General features: G+C 35.8%; 3 protein-coding genes across 4 annotated transcripts in view; 1 reads left to right on the forward strand and 2 right to left on the reverse strand.

Moving 5' to 3' along the window:
* LOC136810989 (dynein intermediate chain 2, ciliary-like) overlaps positions 1-20,237 on the reverse strand; it is a 285,291-nt gene that overhangs the window by 243,943 nt on the left and 21,111 nt on the right. The gene's annotated exons all lie outside the window — the stretch shown is intronic.
* On the forward strand, positions 1,069-6,701 carry LOC136810985 (uncharacterized). The gene is made up of 6 exons (XM_067067586.1): positions 1,069-1,150; positions 2,387-2,506; positions 3,924-4,061; positions 4,705-4,839; positions 5,214-5,345; positions 5,751-6,701. Exons 1-6 carry the CDS (start codon positions 1,090-1,092, stop codon positions 6,605-6,607), a joined length of 1,443 nt encoding a protein of 480 aa, XP_066923687.1. The 5' UTR covers positions 1,069-1,089; the 3' UTR covers positions 6,608-6,701.
* Positions 7,230-19,965, reverse strand: LOC136810986 (very-long-chain (3R)-3-hydroxyacyl-CoA dehydratase-like). Of its 2 annotated transcripts, none has more exons than XM_067067588.1 (12): positions 19,773-19,965; positions 15,158-15,200; positions 14,956-15,029; positions 14,556-14,619; positions 14,094-14,224; positions 13,685-13,739; positions 13,345-13,455; positions 12,780-12,907; positions 12,226-12,338; positions 11,558-11,664; positions 8,979-9,110; positions 7,230-7,494 (listed from the first exon to the last, which is right to left on the reverse strand). In XM_067067588.1, exons 1-12 carry the CDS (start codon positions 19,875-19,877, stop codon positions 7,412-7,414), a joined length of 1,146 nt encoding a protein of 381 aa, XP_066923689.1. In that variant the 5' UTR covers positions 19,878-19,965; the 3' UTR covers positions 7,230-7,411. The 2 variants fall into 2 exon arrangements, with proteins under 2 accessions (XP_066923689.1, XP_066923688.1); XM_067067587.1 differs by having other exon boundaries at positions 14,094-14,227; positions 19,773-19,963.

Raw genomic sequence — 20,237 nt, forward strand, 5'->3', positions numbered from 1 at the left:
GATTTGGCGGATAGTGGAGTATTAAATTTTGAGGGGAACTTAACTTGGCGGGTTTCTTTCCGCCAGAATTTCTTCCTTTTAGGTAACTCAGTGGGCAAAAAAATCTTTATTTCTTATTTTTTTGTTTCGATATAAATCAAAAGTTTTGCGGTCAGACTGAAAATTGAAATATCAAAAGATAAAGCTATCAAGAGAAAAATATTCCATATTTCTGTTACAATTTTTTTCCTAGACAACAAAAAACTAGGGAAAAAAGGTGGTTACAGTTTATCAGCCCTCACATGAAACCTCAATATCTAAATAAAATTTTCATTAGTTGAATTTCAAAGTTTGAAATGTCAAGAATCATAAAAAATCTTTTCCATTTCCAGCCCCTTTCTGAATTCATTTTAATCTTTCCATCAAATTTATAGTATTTGTTAAGATATTATAACGGATTATTTTAGATAAATTTATTCTGTTCTGTCATGATAAAAACATTTAAAATCATAACAGCCACGCCCTTTGTCTACCCTCATAACTCAATCACATGTCAACCGTCAGGTGCCCCTTCTACATAGACTGCACAGTTTTTTGTATATAGTACATACCAATTGTTTTTAAAGTTGTTGATGAAAGAGAAATTAAAAAAAGATTCCTATCTCAAATATATTGCTTAGCGAACGTGACTTTGGAGGCCGATTTGCAACTCTTACCAAACAAATCAGAGGGGTGGTTGCAACTTGAAAAGTATTGTATCAAACGGGATTCTTGAAAATTTTCCAAGTAGATTATCGTTGATTTAAACCCGAAGTATATCGAAAAAAATTAAAACCTGCAAAATTCATTGCAGAAATTTACAACGTTTTCACAGCTAGATCAAAAGTCAATATTTTTAGACAAACAAAATTTTTGATTTTTCTAATTAGAAAACCGATTTCTTGACTAAATATATTTACGAAAAATGCTACTTCTATTTAAATTTCTGTGTCAATTTTTAAACAGCTTTATATAGGTAGTGTCAGTTGAAATAATTCAACAAAAGAATTGTTTTGCACTGAAATCCGTATAAATATTTCGGATCGACCTACAAGAATCATCTTTTGCAAGATGCAGTTCAACAGCATTATAGCGCTTTTAGTTTTGGCATTTCTTCCCGACACTGTTTCAGGTAGAAAAGTTTCTTATTTCTTCCCGACACTGTTTCAGGTAGAAAAGTTTCTTATTTCCTTCCCGACACTGTTTCAGGTAGAAAGTTTTCTTATTTCTTCCCGACACTGTTTTCAGGTAAAAGTTTCTTATTTCTTCCCGACACTGTTCAGGTAGAAAAGTTTTTATTTCTTTCTTTCCCGACACTGTTTCAGGTAGAAAAGTTTCTTTTTACGCTGTTTTTCTTCCCGACACTGTTTCAGGTAGAAAAGTTTCTTATTTCTTCCCGACACTGTTTCAGGTAGAAAAGTTTCTTATTTCTTCCCGACACTGTTTCAGGTAGAAAAGTTTCTTATTTCTTCCCGACCAATGTTTAGGTTTCAGAGAAAAGTTTCTTATTTCTTCCCGACACTGTTTCAGTAAAAGTTTCTTATTCTTCCCGACACGTTTCAGAAAAGTTTCTTATTTCTTCCCGACACTGTTTCAGGTAGAAAAGTTTCTTATTTCTTCCCGACACTGTTTCAGGTAGAAAAGTTTTTTATTTCTTCCCGACACTCTTTCAGGTAGAAAAGTTTCTTATTTCTTCCCGACACTGTTTCAGGTAGAAAAGTTTCTTATTTCTTGTTAGACTTCTTAGATTGCAGGCCCGGCAGAAAAACTATAAAAGGGGGAGGCTGAGTGCTCAAAACGAGATCAAATTCGCTAGGAATTTAAGAAATAAGTCTCACTTGCTCAAAGTTGAGGAGGCTGAAACCACTCAGTCTGGATTGTAAAACGTTTTCGATTCACCTCTTTAAGGAAAAGGTAGGTCAATTAGTTACCGCGTTAGTCTCTAGTCTTTGGGACAAAGGAGCAAGGTGCAATTATGATGACCTTTGCTAGCTCCTTTTACTTGTAACATCAGTCTTTAATGACAAAATTGCCTTTCCCTGTTCACGTGCACCTTTTTTTTCGAATGATCAAGAAAAATATTTTCCTGAAATGGGCTCTTCGAGAAAAAAAATTTACATGGGGGGTGAAGGATATATTGTCCGGGGGTAGCAAAAATCATCAAAATTTGCCTTGTCCGGGGTGTAATTTGGTGTGTCCGGGGGGTCAGCAGATGCTTGTCCGGGGGGTAAAACTTATTGTCCGGGGGGTAAATCACTAAAAATTGTTATATCCTCCACCCCCCATGTAAAATTTTATTCTGGAAGAGCCCAATTTGCTCCTTACTTTGTAGCTTAGCAAAGATCTCTCTCTTTTTCTCTGACAACAGGAGTTTGTCAAGACAAGGTCGGAGAATGTGCGAAGTATATGAAAACGGGATGGTATACGTGCTGGGTTGGAAGTTATATGTATGATTACTGCCCAAGAACTTGTGGTTTCTGCGATAAAGGTGAGTTTGGAAAACTATATCTTTAGTAGATCTCTTTATAAATTACATCACTTGCCTCGTATCCAAACAATTACCATGGTGATGATGTCTCTTGAAACATTAAATTATTTTTTTATGAAGTAGGTTTTAATAAATTTCACTGGGAGTTACTTTAGGCGTAAAAACTTTCGCGAGCAGAAACTTTCGCGAATTTCGCGAATTTTGGTACTTTTTGCGAATGCAAATGTCTTTAAAAATTCTATGAAGGGCCATTCGGGAAAGTTTATGCTCGCGAAAAATTCTTGACAAAATAAAAAATCTGTAAAACTTCAAACTTTGAATAAAATGTAACTTTTATGACACTTTTTAGCCTGCTAAAAGACCAATAAGTCCAAGAACAAATGTTTCAAGCCAATCCAAGAAGTATTTGTCCCTCTAAGCCATTTTTTCATGTGAAAATTCTCAATTTTACGTCTTGATTTGCAAAAGTTTATGCTTGCGAAAAATATTTTCCCGTTAAATTCGCAAAAGTAAATGTCGCGATTTTTCGCCTTTGCGATTTTTCGTCCTCGCGAAAGTTTCTGCTCGCGAAAGTTTGTACGCCTAAAGGTGGATTAATGGCTACCGAGGAGTAGTGGGGAGATAAATTTGTCTCTTTCGAAACGATATCTTTCACCCCTTACCAAAAGTACGGAATTTTGTGGAAAAGCAAAATTGCTAATTTTGAAACCTTTCAATACTGTAATATTGTTAAAATCCGCCCTAAGACATAACATACAGTTGAACACCCGCTTTTCACAGACCCACTGGGAACCTTTCCCACTGGAAAAATTGGTGAAAATATCATACCAAGTGGAAAACCATTTCTAATTTTTAATTGTACCTGCTGAAAATAATCGGATAAGAAAATCCTCACTGCAAAGTATTATGCTGTTTTATCATCCCCGCTGAATATCTTCTTGCTCGAAAAGAATGAAATTCAAACCTCAAGCCATAAAAACATGCGAATATCATTGCTTCTACTTTAATGGGATAAACTTTCGCGGGGATTAAATTTCGCGGATTTGGGTGTCATCTGCGAAAATCCGCGAAATTAAGTCCCAATGGAAATTTGGAAGGGCCTCATCCGCGAAATATTTCTAAACATTTTCTGACATCAAAGAAGCGGTAATAATGTGTATTTCAACAACCAAAATGCACGATTTGACAGTATAAGTCACAAAATCGTGAATATATTGCCACCCAATAGTGCCACCCACGAAATTAATTCCCCACGAAGTTTTGGAATTTCGCGGATAGGCCCAACCGTAAAATTTAATCCCCGCGAAAGTTTATCCCATTAAAGTAGAATGAACTAATTACATGAAGAGCCGTGATGGGACTAAGTACGAGCATGTTTGAACCTAAAATCATCAACAAATTGGTTTTTATTTTCAAGGGCCAATACCGAAACCGAAGCCAGGATGTCATGATTTCGAAAAGAATTGTGGGACATGGAAAAAGATGGGTTATTGTGAAAATAATGCATTGTTCATGAAAAAGTATTGCGCTAAAATGTGTGATATGTGCAGACCAGGTAACTTTATATTACTCTCTCCTTCTCGCCAAAAGACGTGAATCGCTGATCAATTTCTTATTCCAACTTTTCACATCCCTGCTGACTTTTTTGTGAAAATATTTTCCTTTTCAGTTCCCAATCTTACCTAGACTGGTACGCCAGTCGGGCTGGAACGGTATCACGCGGGAAAAGTGAGCGTAGGAGTTAGGTAAGCGTAGGAAGAAATTTTGTCGGCGGTAAGGGCTGAAAGCTAATGTTAATCAGCAGCCTCTCACCAACTTTTGCTCGTTCTCCTACGCAGCTCCTATTCTAGCAAACGCCCACCGCCTTTATGTTCCCGTCCTCTGACATGATTAATTAACAGACTAGTTTGCTAGTCTAAATCTTACTTGATTCTTATACGAGGCTTCTTTAACACGCTCTTGTTTTTTATAAGAACCAGAAAATTTTGATGAGGCTCGGCTGTTCTTTTTGGCCACTTTGAGACTCCAAATTGTTCTTATTTTATTCTTATTTTTATAGGGTGAAATTGAGGTATTTTAAGATTTATACCCAATTTTTACTACTTTAACCCCTAAATTGCTTGAAACATCAGGCTCAGTGTTGTTCTTCTTTTTTTTGGAGATTTTGAGTAATTACAGTACTTTTTCAATACTTTCAGTTCCCACACAAACTCTTGGACGATGTAGCGATAAACATCAACATTGTGCTGACTGGGCAAAAAATGGAGAATGCAAAAAGAACCCGAAATTCATGTTGATGAATTGTAAAAAAAGTTGCAAAGCCTGTTATCCAAGTAAAGTCTTATTTAAACTTTTTGAGCTTAAAATTAGGCGACCCCAGAACAGTGCCGTAGGAAGCATTTTCATATTGGGGGCTGAAGTTTAGTGACACCGCGAGGGCCAACCATGGTTTGGCCCGAGGGGGAAAATGTTGCTACGGCACTGCAGAAAGAATATCCCATGCTTGGGAGGTCGAGACCTTGTACTGAATTGACATTAAATATACTCAATTTTTCTTGTTCTTTTTCTGGCCGATACAAGGCCCCTAAGTTTATAACACGTACAGACTTTATGGATTCTTGAATAAATACCATCCCTCCCTTACTCCAAAATTTGAAAACTTCATGGATTTTAGACCTCGTCAATAGAGTGCCCTTTTTTCATCCAGTTCCAACAAGAGGCAGTCTATGCAAAGACCAACACCAGCATTGTGCTGACTGGGCGAAAAATGGGGAATGTAAGAAAAATCCGAAATTCATGTTGGCCAGTTGCAAGAAGAGTTGTAGAGCTTGTCTTTTAGGTAAAACTTTTTCAGTAAATTTAGTTTTTAAAGTTTCTGAGGCTCTTGAAATTTCATTAAGTCAAGAGTTCACTACAGACTTTACACCCCCAGAAGTTGGGCGTTACCGGGCGGACGTCTCGGGACACCCAAAATACTCCCGAACAAGAGAAACTTTGACCATATTCACTTTCCCCATTGAGCAATTATATTCCTCACCCGGGGAGTATACAAAGTAGCCCGTTGTTCTTGTTCAAGCTAGTATCATTTCATCACATTTCCGTCCTGAATCCACTAGAATTCCGATTCATTCCATCCCAAGCTTTATAAATCGAACGGAAAAAATGTAGTTAAACGGCAACATGACTTGAAACATGTTCAACAAACATTTCTATAGAAACCTTCCTATTTCTATTTATTATATAGTGACACCAACAAGATATCCTGGCCCAACCAAACATCAAAACCCGTGTCACGATGAAGACCCTTCATTCTGTGCTGCCCAAAAATCAAATTGCTTTTGGAACAGTGCAATCATGTCGAAGAAATGTAAATTAACATGTCGCATGTGTTCAACGCTGGCTGATTGCTTCGATAAGAACAGCTATTGTCCTAAATGGGCAGAATCTGGGAAGTGTAAAGTAGGCAGCCCCTACAGACCGTGGATGCTGGAGACTTGTGAATTCACATGTACACACTGTGGCAAGGTCCTACCCACCACTGCTCCCCCACCACCTCAAGCATGTGCAGATGAAGATCAAGCATTCTGTCGACAACACAAAGGAGATTGCATCTTTAACAGCAAAGTCATGTCCAAAAAGTGCAAGTTAACTTGTCAGATGTGTTCGCAAAATTTGAAATGCTTTGATCAAAACAGTTATTGTCCACAGTGGAAAAAAGAAGGTAGTTGCTTAAAGAAAAGCCCCTATCATGTTTTTATGATGACAACATGTCCTTATACATGTACTAAATGTGGTACCGTACCCCTCCCTACAGAAGCACCGACCAATGCTCCAACCAAAGCTCCTACCAGGGCACCACCCTCAAAATGCATGGATACCGACCCTGGATTCTGTTTGGAACAGAAAGACCAATGTTTCAATAACAATGATGTCATGTCTACAAAATGTTTCAAAACATGTAAGATGTGTTCACCATCCACTCATTGTTTCGATTCGGACAGCTACTGTCCGAAATGGAAGGAGCTCGGTTATTGCAAGAAAGATAGCCCTTATCATGGCTTCATGAATGACAAATGCAAATTTACTTGTCAAGGCTGCTAGAATATTAGAATAATGAATTCTGCAACACTTTGTAAGTAAGATTGAAATCAATTCAATTTCATGGAAAATAAAGAGTAAACATTTTAATGTTCAATATTTGTTTTTATTGTTTTGTACTTTCGTAAAAGATTGATTTGAGATCGACCCTCACTTAACGGTGTAAAGAAGAATTTTTTCCAAGAACAATATCCTTTTTCCAGGTTTTTTTTCATGAATTTATTTTGGCTTACAAAGGTTTGACAATCAGGTTAAGAGAACGTTCGTGTCCGTTTAAAATATGTACCGTATATTCTATATAGAATTTCGTGAATTTTCCGGTGGTATCATTGGTCCGGTAAAAGAAGTACAGGTAAAAACTTTTAAGAAAATCATCAAAAAAGTAAAAAAACTCAAATTTGACGAAAAACTTATGTAAAGGTAAAAACTTTTACCCAAAATGAGGATTTTGAGCCCGTCGATTTTCTTAACTTTTTGCTTCCCGATATAAAAAACATCTCTGTCTGAAATTATACAACTGATAACCCTTTTGCCTTTTCGAATGAAATTCAACTGAACAAAATAATCATTCTCACCGAAAACAAAGCGTTGGTTCAGCACCAGCATTTGAACTGAGACAAAAAGATTTTTAAGTGAGTTCTGAATATTCCTGATGATTAAAAAGCTATCTATTGATAAAAAAACATAAAAAAATTATACAAAGGGCAAAGCTCCGCGAAATCTATCTAAATTAAAAGCAAATAATCCTATAAAATATTTACCCCAAGGTGAATTTGAATGTGATGGCTTTACGAAATTTGTTGATATCTAAGCTTGCTTCGGCTTCCTGGGAGCACCGCCTGTCTTGCGTTGTCTCAGTTTCCACATGTGTTTGAGGAGATGACAGCATACTAAAATAATAAGAGATAAGCGGATTAATTTTTGTGTCGACTTTTCTTCACGAATTGAGAATCTAAAAATGTCACGGGGGTTCAGCGTCTTTTTCACTTAGTTTCTCTCATTTTCTTAGGGGTGTTGGGTAGCAAAAACCATTGAGTTTCAAGCCCGAAATGCTAGAGGCGAGACTCCTGGATGGGAAATGAAACCACTTATTTCCCATTAAGAAAGCCCGCGCGTAGCTTTTACACAAACACCGGATTGAAACTAAAATCTATCGCTATATTTCAAAAAATGTAGTCCTCCAAAACAAATGAACCACTAGATACAATCCGTCGTCATGATTACGCCGCGTTCTATGCGCGCGATTTGGATGGGAAATAAATGGCTTCAATTTATCCTGCCTGAGAAGGGTTAAAGTTTCCTTCGGACTTGAAACTAAATTGGAAAAACGCGGCTAATATTCGCAACATTACGCCATATTATGACTACGACTACACATAAACAAAACTAGGTACCGTTTAATTTTGCTGTCAGTTTATATAAGATTCCATTCCATTTCCCGTACTAAGATTCTTCTGGCTTTTCCCAGTTTCTTTCCCCTATTTTCCCGCTATAACCGGCCATGAAATTAAAAAGAGTTTTTTTCTAAAGGTACGGAACTCAACTACCCGGAGTCCTGGGCTATTTCCGATAGAGAAATAAAGTGGAATCTTAAGGGCTCTGACCATAGTCCAAAAATTGATTTTGGTATTTTAACAAAAAAGTTGTATTTCAGGTTCCTTAACACTTTTAACAAAGAATTGCCTTTATAAATTGCTTTTTAATCGAATCCCTTAAGAGTAATTAAGAATTTAATTGCAAAAATGACGTTATGAACTTTAAAAAGACGTTAATAATATGTTGCATCACCATCTTTTACAAAAAGTGCTCAGTTTTAATGGGTAATTAACTTTTTTGTTTCAAAATTTCTTTACCCTGTCCGCAAAGAATTGAACTATTTTAAATTTTGCGGAAAATTTTTCTAAAAAGATGTGTCAAAAGTTATGACTGTTTTTTTAAGCAAAATCCAGGTGAAAAATTGATGAAAAACGACTATTTTGAAGATTTCGAGACAAAGAAGCATTTACAAAAATTTTCCGCAAAAACTTTTATTGTTCGGTAAAAGATACACCATCTACTGCGAAAAAATTTTCAAAATGTTTTTTCTTCGCCGAAACTAAGCTCTTCAAAGTTGAAATACTCTTCTTCGCAAAAGTCTTCATTTTCTTCTTCATCAAATTTTTTCAATGCAATTTTTGAATTTTCAGATTCAGGAATAGTTTGTCTAACAGAAAATGTATAACATGCCATAGTTTTGTTGGTTACATCAGTCAGAAAACACATTTTAAACACGGCAATTATGAAAAATTCACTATGGTCAGAGCCCTTAAATGCAAAACGACGGTAATTCTGACATCAATAAACAACATTGAAACGTGTTCAGAAATATACTTACATGGTATATAGCAGACCAAATATAAGATGGTGAAACCGCGTAATGAGAATTGAAAGTTCAATGCATTCGGCATATTGTATTCCATTCTTTTCTTCTCAAGGGAAAATGGTATTGATCTATACATGATAATTGCTAGAACAAAAGAATCAATTGTAAACTTTCATTTCTAGCAGTGAGTTGGTTGGTCGTTTTAGCCGATATACTGGTTGCTCGACAAGAATAAACACCATTTGACAGCCCTAAGTCAAAACTCCGGTGGAAGTTTTTCCCACAATGGAGATGACAATTTCTATCGTAATCGTCAGCAGTGCAAAATTACTCGAATCTGATTGGTTTAGAGGAGTGCAATTAATCGTTAATTGCACTATTACCACTTTTTGTACTCTTCGGCGGGGGGACACTTTTGTCCCCTTATTCTTTCTCTCCTAAGTCCTGTGTCAGAGACTTTTTTTTACTATATAATAAAAAACAAGGACATTTTTTCTTCAATATAAAAAAAAACAAATAAATTACACTGCAATGTTTTCTTTTTAAACAAAAGAAAACAAGCTAGATGCTGAATGGACCTACCTGATGATGAAAGTTAGATAGCAATGCGAGGAGAAAAAAATCAGTCAGAAAATATATCGTTTAGCGAAAATGCATAACGCAATAAATTCATCATTGATTGTTGATGGGGGGAGAGGGAAGGGTTGTAGGGAAAAATTAATAGAAAGTTCTGGTCGCAAAAATCAGTTTTATTGACAATTGAATCATGCTTGATGGTGAGCATTGTTATCAATAATGTTTTTGTGTGAAGAACATAGAAATACAAGGAAAACATATAATGAAAATCTGCAAAGACGGCGATTTCCGGCATTTTCAACCGGAAAAAATTTTTTCTCAAAAATCGAACTCGGCCATGTTTTGAGCATTGCAAATACCATCTTTCTGCCAAAAAATCAGAAAAAAGCTAAAGATGAAATTCGAGAAAAATGTAAAAAAAACGGTTTTCCGGCATATTTTCTGGCATTTTCGGCCGGAAAAATATTTTTCGAAAAATCGGGCTCCGTCACATTTTAGGTATTGTCATTTTGCATCAGTGTGCAAAAATTTCATGAAAAAATATAAAGTACAACAGCTCGAAATTCAAAGAAATACCGTTTTTCCGGCGAAAATGGCTGTTCCGGCGGCGATTTTTAGAAAGTTCCGGCTTCAAAAATCACTTTTATTGACAATTAAACCATGCTTGATGATGGGCATTGCTATCAATAATGTTTTTGTGTGAAAAAACAAACGAAATATAAGGAAAAAGTCCATGAAAAATCTGCAAAAAAACGGCGATTTTCCGGGATATTTCCGGCATTTTCAGCCGGATAAATTTTTCTCAAAAATCGGACTAGACCATGTTTTAGACATTGTTAATACGCATCTTTGTGCAAAAAATCAGAAAAAATAATGATGAAATCTCGAGAAAATGCCAAAAAAAAACCGGTTTTTCCGGCATATTTCCGGCATTTTCGGCCGGAAATGAATTTTTTTCGAAAATCGGGCTCCGTCACATTTTGGGCATTACCATTTTGCATCTTTGTGCCAAAAATTAGGAAAAACTAATGAGCCAATCCCGAGAAAAGCTAGTAACGAACGGACGAACGGACGAACGGACGAACGGACGAACGAACGAACGAACAGAGGTTAATTTATAGGACCTACAGCCCACCGGGGTAGGTCCAAAAAGGAGGTTTTCGAATGTTTACAAAAATATAAAAGTTAGAAGAAGATTCTTTTTCAAAACTATGATTTACTAATGATTATTTACTGACGATTACCTCGGAATCGTATGTTTTGTCGTGCAATTAACGATTAATCACTCGTAACAAAGGAGAAAATACCGTAATTTGCACTCGTCCTTCGGACTCGTGCAAATTACTATTTTCTCCTTTGTTACTCGTGATTAATCGTTAATTGCACTCCAAACCATACGATTACTAGTACAAATCCGTGGGGTAGAAATTCTATTGCTCCAGTAGGGATGATTTCAGAGTTCAGTTTTTCATATTAGATTTCAAATAGGTTGAAATCAAAGTCAATTTCCCAGTGGGGCTGAAATTGTAGGTTTTTTCCCACCGGGGACAAAATGTTGGTCAAATTTTCCAGAGGGAGAGGGTCCCACCCCGTCAGTAACACAGGGCTGTCATTGACTCCCCGATCATTTCTGTATTCCTAAGGATAATTTGAGGCGTCAAAAGAAATAGATAATTTATTTAGATTTTAAAGGTTTTGTTTTTTACATAAGTGTTTTCGTTTCATATCAGACAAATATTCTATATCAGGACAGTTTCTGCCTATTGTTATATTGTGCTGATATAAACAAAAAATGTTTTTCTTTTCCTCTTTTTGACCATATTGCTCCACATCCGTGTCAATTCCATGTAAAAAAGCTTGTAAATTAAAATTGACGAGTAAGCAAACAATATCACCCTTATTTAAAAACAAAACCTTTAAGTGCAAGCAGTTTTTATGATAAAATGATGAACCCCATTTTTGAAATGATAAATGGCAAAAGTTTGAAATCTTTCTAGTTATAGTAAGCCACCTACCTTCCGAAGTGAATCCAGTGGGATAGAGAGGAATCCAGATATTATATCTCAACCAAGTCATCACTTTATTGTTGTATCGATATAAACCAAGCAAGTAAAACGGATACCTAGAATCGATCGAAAAACAAATTGCACTCAAAAATCTTTCACGAGGAAAGCACTGTATTTTCCTTTTTTTTAATGATTTACCGGGTGGGATTTTTTGTTGAAAAAGTCGCAACGTCAAAAAAGCAAAAAGTTAGGTAATGGTTAGGTAGCAAAGTGTCCGTTCTGTTTTCCTTTCTTTATTTGACGTTCAAGCCTATTGAGCTCAAGTAGAATTTTCAAGTTAGATTTATTTGGTTAGAAAAGATAAACTCAAGAAGCCTTGTTAACTAAGCCCGTATAAATAAGGCTAAGACAAACGGCGTTTTCGGCGCTTTAAAGATATTTTTACATCTACGGATTTTAAAGTTTGCTTTGGAATATTGTCACGACTAAACATCACATTATACCAAAAAGATGTAAGATTGTTTCATAGAGGTCAATAGACCTGAGAAATACACTTCTATAAATTAAATTATACCAAGTGGCTGAATCAATCTAGCTTCTAAGCTAATCTAAAATAGATTTCTAGGCTAAAACCCTAAGGGTATCATAATCAAAAGTGATAAAAAGAAAACAGATACCTTATGATTTCGATGAAGGACCAGACAATGAATAATACGAAGACCACGGAGTCTTGATGGAACCTCTTCTCGGGCATCAATAAAACGAACAAGATGAAATTCCGACCAAATACCTAGATAAAAAAATATCTATTAATGAAGGAAAACTAGGGAAATATTGTAATTAATTAATGGTTGATTATAGAAGCATGAAGCGTCGTAATATTTTGGCCATTGAAGCCTTGTGCTCTTAGTTTGTTCGTATAAAAAAACGTGTACAAGTTTACGTATGCACTTCAATAACCAACTTACACTGTTTGGCAGTAAAAACTAAAGAAATCGAAAATTTGAACTCCCCTTATTGTTATCCACGAATTTAAAGTCCTTACGAAATCTTAAAATTTTGCCGCCACGCCGAATTATCAAATTCGATTTCTGCGAAATTTATCCTATGAAGTAATTTTATGCGTTGAAATCAAGTAGTTTTCCTTCAACCTTATTAGAATTCGAGTAATAAAGAAACACTAAAATATATTTTCGAAATTTTGCATTACAATCTAGCAAAGTGTTAATACCTGCATGAAGGGAGCTTGTAGACCAGTTTTAACAATCCCAACAAGTGGGTTAATGATCTCAATAAACGCTGCTAATTGACATGTCAAAAACAAGTCGATCACTTCATTATAGAAATATAATGGAGCATCTAAATAAATAAAGAAAAAGATTCTTTCAAAAAGATAACACATTCTCATGCTCGTCTATTGGTCAGCGATTTGGATTGCGCCTAGCTATTGTAGAGATGGGCACGATTCGGTACTCTTAAATGCGAGATGACAGGTTGATTCTCAAATTTAAATACGATTTGGACAATCTCTGAGATTCTAATTAGCCAAAATGAAAAAGTCATAAAATGGGTGAAGGCTCATAATAGAAAAGATTTTTACGGTGACTTTAAAACTTAAATTTGACTTTTGAAACTGGATTTTCTTCCTACTATAAGTGTTCCAAAAGTGTTTGAAAGTCTTACAGAACACTTGTATTTCAAACTGGAAAGTAGTTATAACACCGAAATATATCGCTTGTTGTTTTTAAGATTTAAACTTTTGAAAAATGGCTTCAAATTATAATCACAGGTCCTACCATATTTATGTTTCCATAGACAGATCATCAATTTGGAAAAAATGACAGCAAAACACGCGAATTGAACACAGTTATACACCGTCAACCATGCCAACTTTGTCCAAATTTTAACTATAATGATAATAAACAATAAAAACATTCAAAGAATTATTGAAGCTTCTTTGGAAGTGAGCCAGTGTATGTCAAACAGCTCTACGCTAGATGTTCTAGTCGTATTCAATCATATTAACAAAAAATGAAAACTTAAAAAATCAAACTCCAAAAGACATTTATTTCTGATATTTCATACATTGTAAAGCCTAGTCAACTTTAAACAATATACATTTATCTCCGAACTTACTATCTTCTTGTGCTTTTTCTACTTCACTTTTAATCCTCGTTTCGAAAGATATTTTCTAAAGAAAAAGATAAAAATTCAGTGTTTTATTAGGTATAACTTCACTAAATCGTACCAATTTTGAACAAAATATGGAAAAGCAGAAGCAGAAATTCAGTAATCCAAGATATTTTTTACTTTTATCTGCTTTAATCGAATTAATTTTCGCGCAATTTGATTTCGCGATCCAAAAAATTGCGACATTTTCTTTATTCATTTTCGCGAATCAACGGTTTAGAAAATTAATTTTTAGATTTAATTTTGCGAGTCATCAATCGCACGTGATTTCGCAAGATTGATTTTCGCAAAAACGGCAAAAATTTGTCAGATTAAAGTACCAAATTAGGTAAAAGTGACCCCACGGGCAACGCACCTTGAGTTGTTGTTCAACATCTTCATCCTCGGCCGTTTGTTTCTCATCTTCAGAATCATCAATCTTCCATCGATCAAAATCAATTCTCAACCAAACTGGTTTCATTGTGGCTTTCAATAAACGAGGCCATTCTTCTATGGTAAGAAAAATAATATAATCATCAATCATTTTATAAACGGCTTCAACATCAACTTCTTAGACAATGTGCGTGATGAGATACCTTTTCTCGTAGCTCTTGTCAAAGTATCCAAATTGCAAAAAAAGGGAGACGGAAATGCATTTTTCTCAACCAAGTAGGGCTCGATTCATGGAAAATTGAGACTTCAATGAGAGTTAAAACCATTAAAATTGATTAGTTTTTCAAAGATAACATTTTGTGCCGCTGCTCTTCAGAATAAACTATGATTGATTTTCATTGTCTATTCATAGTATAATGATAAGATAATTTAAAATACTTCTTACCATCAATTTCTTTCTTTTCGATGTCAAAATACACATTTCGATCATTTATCTTGTATGTGCATTTCTGTTAAAACAAAAAATGATTTTGATCAATAAATATCAGTCATATTATTTTCTTCTCAAATAGTTTCCATTAGTCTTGCTTCAATGGTTGGTAAATAAAATTCATAAAAAACACCGCTGTGTCACAGACCTGGTTGGAACCCTACCCACTGGAAACTTTGGCTAAAATTCTGTCCTGAGTGGAGCAAATACCCTACAATTTATACCCACTTGAAAATTGACATTGTTTTCATCTCAACTGTGGGAAGAAGTTCCACAGGGGTTGTGAACACTAAGGTGTTAAAAACAACAAAATGTACACTGGATTTGAAAACTATAACAAATGAAATTCCCTCACCTCTTTGTTAATCTCCTTTAGAAAATCCAGGCGGAAATGATACAAATCTTCTCCTTTGGCTCCATGTCCATATCCTAAAAAAGATCGTGCGACATATAATATCTTTTGAATAACTCAATGAATTATCAAGTTGGGATAACGATTTTCCATTATTGTTTATTTATTAGAATGATCAAGGGTAGATTATATGTACAGTATATACCTTGGAAAACCAGGGAAGATTCTTCAAAATTTATCAGTGCATCCTGAAAGAAATAAAAATAATACTTTTTGCATAAAATTTTACAAGAGTCATTTTGCATTCTACTACAAGCACAGCTACGTGTTTAGAAGTTAGTTAAGATTCTTAGAAAAAATGGCTAAAAGTTGATGAAAATGACGTCACTTGTAAAATTGTAAACAAAGGTTGCGAAACTGCTGAAGTAAACATTACATACAGAAATAGTTAAATCTAGTCAAATTTTAAGAGTCTGTCGGGTGGCAATCATCTAACCCTGTGTACTGACAACTCTGTTGAGGCCCCAGACTTTCAGGTATTTTTGTCCGGTGCCAAAGAGTATTATAAAATCTCTTGACAAAATTGTTAAAAAAGCAACTAAGAATTAATGCTGAACCACTTGAATGTTAAAAACTGTAATTGAACTCTGAGGTTCTCCGGTAAGTTCAATAGGTGTTGGATTTGGTTCAGTAACCAAACTGCTATCATTTGATTCTGATGCAGTTCGAGCTTAACCGTAGCATACTAAGACCACAAAGTATATATTATTTTAGATATTTGACTCGTATTAGTGGCAGTATACACAGGAAAAAGTCATCAGATCCTACGGGTGGGAAAACCCCATTTCCAGCGCTGGAAATTTTAAAAATTATTTGTTCCGCATAATTTTTCTCAAGCTGCAAAGTGGAATTTTTAAGCCGGAGGATTCGCAAAATCCCACTGCGGACTTTTTTCAAAAAATATTTTAGTCTGAAGTTTTAGACATGTAATATTGAAATAAACCCTTCTTACGAGAAAAAGCACATCACGCTAGTGTGAAATGTAATTTCCCCCATTGGAATTTCCCTGCAATAGAATTCGGGTACAAATTTGAATCTTTAGGATTTCCGATTTCACACCCTGGACTTTATCTAAAATATTTTGATACATCAATACATCGGTATTACTAATATCACACTGCGGAAACCCCTTTAGAGTCTTTTTTATATATCTTAGGTGTGAATTTCAAATAAACACTTAGCAACTATATAGTCGACGAAAACTTACACTACAAAACTCTAAAAACGCAGAAGGTCAAGACAGACAAAGGAAAAAATCATTAGTTCCCATGGGTGGGAAAGTCGAATTAATAGGGTGTGAAAGTCAAATTAATAGGGTCGGAAAGTCAAATTGATAGGGTGGGAAAGTGCAATTAATAGGGTGGGAAAGTACAAATTAATAGGGTGGGAAAGTACAATATATAGGCTGGGAAAGTACAATTAAATACCCATACTTGTACTACGCATGCGTAAAAAAAAAACCACAAGTGAAAATTGGGTCAAAACTGTTCAGATCGTATGCAAATCATTAACATTATAAGAGTGTATTCGATCAGTGTGTAACACAACGCTAAAGGTGAGGCGTCCCGCAAGGGCGGCCTCGTTCGTTTGCAATGGACTTGCGTCGCAAGGGCTCAGTGGAATCGTCATCCGCCGTGCGGCCGTTCAATCGGTATCACGTCGTTGTTCCGCTGTTGTGACAAAGTGCCGGGATTCTCAAAGTAGCGCAAGTACATGACAGAACGAATGGGAGCTATCGAGCCAATGCTCACGAATGATCGAATACATTTAACAATTTATCAAATAATTGATAATAGCTAGGTGGGAAATTGAAATTTCGGCGTGTGATTTTCGATTTGACCTTTTGATAAGCTGGGTGTGAAGTTCAAATTTAGGCGTGTGATTTTCATTTTCACTATTCTCAGCACAATGTTGAGAGCAACCACCTCTTGCATGTTAATTTAGTTTTAAACCGCTGGAATTTGTTTTTTCAACGTAGGATTTTATAGAGTGGTATTTGGCACTTCCCACCAGAGTAAAACATTGCAGGGTCCCACGCGTGGGAAACATGTACTCTACTTTTCCACCCTTTTAATTTGACTTTCCCACCCGTGGGAACTGATGACTTTTTCCTGTGATACTAAGAGGTATAGGTATAGGTAGTTGGTCTAACGTTGACATTCCTCTTCTAATTTTGACACCCATCTTTAGAGTTGGGATTAAAAGGGGATGTCAGCCCAAGTTTTTATAACACATTTCTTTTCATTTAAAAAAAAATTAGAATGAGACAATCAAAATAAGCTATTTATTCTATTGAAATTTTTTTTCTCAATGTGTATATACCGTGAGATCGGGTGACTTGCATGGAGGTGGAGTCTAACATGCATAGCCTTCAAATGAATGACCCGTGGCTGGTCATTAAAATATAAAGTTAAATGAAAACAAACCTGATTTACAAAATTTGTGTGTTGTAAAATGCATTTCTCCAAATCAAAAGTGATGACAGAATTATGTTTAATATCACTATTAAATTTGAGACGACACGTCCAGCAGCCATCGAGAAATATCTGAATTCCCGCCATCGTAAAATTTATGATCTCACAATGATTGTCCAACCACGCTGCTTTATTTATTCGCGATTTTGTCGGCAAGTAATTTGCCAAAAAAACTCACGCAGCAAATATTAGATTCTAAAATGGTAGAGTAGAGCTGCGAGCAAAGCTGTGTAGCTACATTTGTTTTGAAAATTTGCTGCTTTGATTGGTCAGCCATTTGATGGCTTTGCAAGTTTCCTACCCTCCACTGACGCAAGCTACCCGGCCTCACGGTAGTTATAGACGTTTGAAAATGTCCCTTCTTTTTAATTCTCTGAAGTAACAAAGGTGCTTTTCTAAAGATGAGATTGCCTATTTGTGAAGTTGCTTGTTTCCTTCAGTGTGGTGATGTGCAAAAAAGAACAACGCTCTGGATCATCTGATCTCAGGCAGGCTAGCTCTAAAGCTCTAAAACAGCATCTAATAACATGAAAACCAGAATATGATTCTTCAATGGGAATCAAAACTATAAAGTGCACTTACAAACATCAATATGTCAGATCTAACAAAATTAATAACGGCACTGTCATCATTGACAATAAAACAAACGATTTTTTGTCAAGAGCCTTGTAAACATTCCAACAACTTCCATCGAAATGATCTATCACAGCTAAGTCTACCATTTTTAGCGCAGTCGGAGGATTGAGCCGAGAACGCTTGCAGAATGCCCGCTAGTTCTCGCGTGGGTGAAAAACTTCAACCTGTCAATCATTTTCTCATGAAAAGAGAACGCGAAGCAATTCTAGCTTTACGATAGTGCAGCAGATCATCAGTGGATAGTATTCAATTATCATTATACTTTTATTTTCATTCCTAGAACTTTGGCAAAAAAAAGGAAAAATAGAAAAGTTGTATTTTGTACCGTGAAGTCGGGTAACTTGCATCAGTGGAGGCAAACATGCATAGCCATCAAATGACTGACCACTCAATTCAAAGCAGCAAAATTTCAAAACAAATGAACTACAAAGCTCCGCTTGCAGCTCTACTCTACCATTTTTGTTTTGATTTAAGTTTGTATTTTAATGACCAGATAGGTCATTCATTAGGTCATTCATTTTGAGGGCTATGCATGTTTGCCTCCACTGATGCAAGTTACCTGACTTCACGGTACTGCTCTCTATTCACATACCGTGAGATCGGGTAACTTGCATCAGTGGAGGCTAACATGCATAGCCCTCAAATGAATGACCTGGCTGGTCATTAACAGTCAGTTAGTCACACTAGGAAATCAAGCTTTCAGAAAAAACAACATCAGTCATCTACAGGATGTATTTGCAACAACAAGGATGAGAGTTACCTGAATCAAGTTCGCAAGACAATTAATTAAAACTTGAAAGTTTAAAACAAAATAAAACGTGCAGCAGCCAAAATCAACCAACCAAAATTTGTCACTCAATTCCCGAGACAGCGCTTCAATTTTTAAGGCCTTGTTTATACGCTAAAGTAAAAACAATTCCACACATGTAAATGGGTCAGTGTTTGAGGTCCGGCAATATTTCTGGGAAACAGGCTATCCGACAGTGCGCGGATCTAGGTGGATTCCGTCTTCCATGTACGGCCGTAGATCTTTTTCTTGGGAAGTTCTTCAAATTAGTTCTCAAGGTTGGCTTGGCTCAAAATTTCTCATCTATGGCAATTTCTCATAGTTTTTGAGAATGTTAATTTCATTAAAAAGCGCCGGGTTATTTTTTCATGATTCCCTTTAAAAGTTTTGTGGCACATTTTTTTGCTTGAGAGTCAGGTAAACGATATTGCGCTTTCGCAGCATTAATCTTTGATACGCATTTTGGCGGGACGTTAGTGTGACTAACTGACAGTGTATCAAATCTCTCAGTTCAGTTGACACTCTGGTATCTTCATTGCGTCACAATGAAGGTTTGTTTTTATTTTAGTTTGTATCTTTGAAAGACACCATCGGTATTTAGGCAGGGTTGTCGGATTTAGGACCACTCACGCCACCACGGTATAATAAAAGTCTATCTGACTCCCGTTCAGGTATAAAGATTTGAGGATGTTTTTCCTTTCAAAATATTTGTGTTGAGGGCGATTGGGTGGGCAGGGGGTTTGTAAAGACCCGATCAATCAAACTTGTCAAACCGATGGAACAATTTAACTAAACAAACTCCATCGAACGATTAAAAAGTTTGAGTGAAAAAATTGTGTTTAGAGAAACTCATCTTTTTATACCTTTACATCACTCAAATCAGCAGTAACATTCAACTTTGAACCGTTTTGTGCCCATTTTATAATAGGAGTTAAGCTGTTTTCATCTGCTTCTTCTATTATTGCCATGTTGTATTGGTTGTGTTCTTGAAAACTTGAATTATAAATTCCTTGTGTTTGCACCTGAATTTCTGAACAAAAATTCACTTTCGATTTCATTCAAGATGGTAGAATATAGAAAACAACAAGATGCAAAATACAGACCGAGATTATGATAAGAGTGTCATTGTTTTTCTCGCACTTTTTAAGCGACGGCTTGATCGCCGAAAAATCGTGACAGGTCTTGGTTTTGTTTTTTGAATAAGGGCATTCACGACCGCCCACTCTTGGCAAAGTCTTGGCAAACTTTGACAATTTCTTCTCCCAGCGAGAAAAAACTATAAAAGCTTTAAGCTGCATAGATCTTATGAAAGAACCCTGAAGACTTTT

The sequence above is a fragment of the Clytia hemisphaerica genome, unplaced genomic scaffold, assembly GCF_902728285.1.
Source record: "Clytia hemisphaerica strain Z4C2 unplaced genomic scaffold, Clytia hemisphaerica genome assembly, whole genome shotgun sequence".
Taxonomy (NCBI): domain Eukaryota; kingdom Metazoa; phylum Cnidaria; class Hydrozoa; order Leptothecata; family Clytiidae; genus Clytia; species Clytia hemisphaerica.

Bases quoted from the DNA above. Each gene is read 5' to 3' on its own strand.
- LOC136810985 (XM_067067586.1), top strand. From the start codon at position 1,090: ATGCAGTTCAACAGCATTATAGCGCTTTTAGTTTTGGCATTTCTTCCC. The intron at 4,062-4,704 runs GTAACTTTATAT...CAATACTTTCAG, and splicing joins GTGTGATATGTGCAGACCAG to TTCCCACACAAACTCTTGGA. The intron at 4,840-5,213 runs GTAAAGTCTTAT...TTTTTCATCCAG, and splicing joins TTGCAAAGCCTGTTATCCAA to TTCCAACAAGAGGCAGTCTA.
- LOC136810986 (XM_067067587.1), bottom strand. From the start codon at position 19,877: ATGGCAATAATAGAAGAAGCAGATGAAAACAGCTTAACTCCTATTATA. The intron at 15,201-19,772 runs GTATAAAAAGAT...TATTTCTTTCAG, and splicing joins CTGATTTGAGTGATGTAAAG to GATGCACTGATAAATTTTGA. The intron at 9,111-11,557 runs GTAGGTGGCTTA...CTTTTGTTCTAG, and splicing joins CACTGGATTCACTTCGGAAG to CAATTATCATGTATAGATCA.